We start from the raw sequence: 3,524 nt of genomic DNA on the forward strand, positions 1-3,524 counted from the left end.
AATTTTCATTATTAAAGAGAGTAAAAAAAATGATCTTGTCCAATATTATTGTATTTTACACATTGTATGCCGTGTTACTAAATACCATTATCAATTAATTCGAGTTTTTAATATAATAAGAAATATATTTTTAAGGGATTAATTATTATATACTGTCAGTATAAAAAGATTTACACTGTCGATTCATCACCATCACCCGTTTGCATTATTTTATAGATTTTTAAAATAAAAGTGAAATTTATTTTAATATCCAGCGTATAAGATTAACTGATGGTGTAAAATCATTTTTACATTATCAATATATTTTAATTAAATCCTATTTTTAATATTATATCTAGAATATTTGGTAACAATGGGCACAAATGAATATTTTAAATCTTTATATTAAATATAATATCTTTATTAATAAAAAACTTTATATTTGTAACATTTTTAACATGAGGTGGCGTGAACCACGTTTTCGCATCTGCACCGACCAACCGGGTTTATGCGCGTAAAAAGAAACCGGTCCGGTTCGAGATATAACTACAAGCGCGTATATATTAACCTACATCACCTGTTTCTCGATCGTATTTTGATTTTTCTGATTCTGATAAGAAGCAGCAAGCCCTATTCCCAACCCTAACCCTAATTTTACGGTACTTTCGGGTTCTTTCTTCAGGTATGTCTTCTTTTCTTTTCAATTATCTCTTATCGATCTATTCTGTTATCAATTTCAATTTTCAGTGATTGTTCTTGTTTTTATTTGACTAAGCTAAGAATTATTGAGAGTGGTGTTATAATTTTTGTCCTTTGATTTTTGATGCAGATTCTTTTCGAAATTGATAAAGATTTTTTTTTGCTGTATTTGGGGTGGATTGCTGCTAAGGGTTTTCCATCTTTCACATATAAGGTAAGAAAGGGAGGAGAGTGCGTCGATCCAAACCTAACTTTTATATGCTTGATTCTTCAAAATATTATATTAGGGTGTTTGCTTAAATGTGTACTTAAAAGTTATTTCATGAGGTGGAATTGGTTTAGGAAAATTTAGATTCAATTATTCTGTCTTATCATTTGGTAAAGGTGCCTTCTTCTATCGGAGGCTTTATTGCCGAGTTTTGGGCTGAGGTATGTTTTGTTTAGGCCATAGATGCTAATGTTGTCTGTTGGTTATAGTATGTGTAAAAATTTGGTTGAAAGTTTTGCCTGTTAAAAAGTGTTGGGCGGTGTATAAAAAAATTAAAGTGGTTGATTTGTGACATTATTCTTACATGGATAATATCATTCTTTCATCAGTTATTGAGCCTCTGTCTTCTAGTAGACGAGACATTCTTGGCTGGTGAGAGCTGATATCATTTTGGTAATAGATGTGTTGAGAATATGTGTGAACTTGTTTTTTGGTAGCCATACACCCTGTACCCTTTATGTCCCAACCTGTTGTTTGAGAATAGTCATGCACTTAAGCACCATGTATTATATTATGTTTTTTTCTTAATTAACTAGAGGGTAGGAATTTGCACAATATTTATTTTTCTTTAACCTTTCATTGTTATTTCTTGCTAGAGTTATTTTTCTTTATTGCGCTAACAAATGTTAGATATATTTGCTTATAATAACATGCAAGAAAGACTAAGTATTAGTTTTTTTGTGTCTAGGAATTTAAGTTGATTTTATAATGACTTGATTTGATTGTAGACCTAACTTTGTTTTTTCTCTTCTGTGAGATGCACTTCCGGCTATCATTTTACCATAATGCAGTATTTGAGTTGGATATTGATTATATATGGACACCAAGCGGTTCATCCAGCTTGTTGAGGAGAAAAAGAAGAAAATTTTGGAGAAAAAGGAAGCTCCTTTGAAGTGGGAGCAGAAGCTGGAAGCTGCTTCCAGAGCAAAGGCTGATGCTGAAGCTAAAGAGAAGAAGCTGAAGGCTGCAAAACATAAGAAGAGATCGACCTCTGATACTGAAAGTGATCATGACACTGATGATGAGAGTAAAAGGGCTAGTAAAAGATCTCATAGGAAGCACAAGAAGCATTCTCACATTGAATCCGGTGATCGTGAAAAAAGGAAAGAGAAAAGTTCCAAGCGGAAGACAAAGAAGCGGTCTTCAGAGTCTAGCGATTTCAGTAGTGATGGCTCCGTGAGTAGCTCTGAGGAGGAGAGGAGGAGGAAGAAGAGGCAAAGAAAGAAGATAAGAGATCAAGGTTTAAGATCAGATTCCAGTGGTTCTGATTCTTATGCTGATGAAGCCAACAAGAGAAAAAGGCGGCACAAGCGGCGACATCCATCAAAATTTAGTGATACAGACTTATCTAGTGACGAAGGAGATTTTCCAGATCGGAAGAGAGGTCATGGAAAGCATTACAATCGCCGCCGCCACTCGGAATCTAGTGAATCTGATTTGTCAAGTGATGAAAGTGATGATATTCACAGGAAGAAAAGCCACAGAAGGCGCCATAAGCATCATAGGCGTTCACATAATACAGAGGTGAGGTCATCTGATTCTGATTATCATGGGCATGGTGGAAAATACAGATCATATGAGAAGTCCTCAGATGAAAATTCTGAAGAAGAAAGCAGAAGATCAGTGCATAAACGGCCTGGACATCATCACCACCATCACCATCACCACCATTTCAATAAATACGAACCCTGCTTGGAGGATGAGAGAAATCACTCACTCCACCTCTCACCGAAAACCAATGGAAAGCATGTGGAGGAATTTGCTAAAACTGGAGCTTAGAGAAAAGACTGGTCATCATGAAGGTAGACGTATGCCTGAGAATATTTGCTGGTGGAATTGCTTGATTTATAATAAATATGATCTGTTACATGTTAAGAAAACATGTTTGGTTACAGTTTATCATTGGTCTTCATGGGATTTGGTTGTGCCTATCCAGTAGTTATTCCAAAGTGAACAATTTTCATCATTGATGTCTGTTGTGATGTCGGTAGTATTATTGATTATGAAAACTGATCTTGAACTATTATTGTTCGTGGCACTAATTTAATTCTCTTATTATTCAGCTATAAGCTTTTACATTTGAAGGTTATATTTTATTCAGGGTGTTCCCAGGATTCTGTTCTTTTGGGCCTTCTATTCTATTGTTCAAGATCATCAGATATTGATAGGAGTACCACTTGTATCAAAAGATGTGTATGTAGTACGCCATTTTCCATGACACTAAATGCATGTTTAGTATTTCAGTGGGTTTGATAAAATCTCATGTATTTTTAGAGTTGAGTCGAGTTAGTGCAATGTTGAGTCATGATGCCACACGAAATAAGTCTTTTGGGTTATTTTCATAATTATATTTTTTTAAAATTATACTAACGTATCTAATTTTTTTAAAATTGTCGTATTTTGTACCCATACTTGAAGCGAATACATATCCGCAGTGGTGCAACACATTCGGCTAATCATGAATTCCCAGCTCCACAAATCAACCCATATTTATTTACCAATATCCAATTCACATTTCGTCCTTATTTAATTTAAAACTCTCATTTTTCTAAGATTCCAATGTTTTAACAACTCCTTC

The 3,524-nt window shown here is 34.4% G+C and overlaps 1 protein-coding gene across 2 annotated transcripts; it reads left to right on the forward strand.

The window, feature by feature from the left end:
* The first annotated feature begins 523 nt into the window (after positions 1-523).
* Positions 524-3,008, forward strand: LOC127097963 (uncharacterized). 2 transcript variants are annotated; one of them, XM_051036462.1, is made up of 3 exons: positions 524-661; positions 809-892; positions 1,704-3,008. In XM_051036462.1, the coding sequence occupies exon 3, from the start codon at positions 1,763-1,765 to the stop codon at positions 2,723-2,725; it is 963 nt and encodes a 320-aa protein (XP_050892419.1). In that variant the 5' UTR covers positions 524-661; positions 809-892; positions 1,704-1,762; the 3' UTR covers positions 2,726-3,008. The 2 variants fall into 2 exon arrangements, with proteins under 2 accessions (XP_050892419.1, XP_050892420.1); XM_051036463.1 differs by having other exon boundaries at positions 1,738-3,008.
* Positions 3,009-3,524: the final 516 nt, after the last annotated feature.

Source organism: Lathyrus oleraceus, chromosome 6, assembly GCF_024323335.1.
Source record: "Lathyrus oleraceus cultivar Zhongwan6 chromosome 6, CAAS_Psat_ZW6_1.0, whole genome shotgun sequence".
In the NCBI taxonomy this organism is placed as follows: Eukaryota; Viridiplantae; Streptophyta; class Magnoliopsida; order Fabales; family Fabaceae; genus Lathyrus; species Lathyrus oleraceus.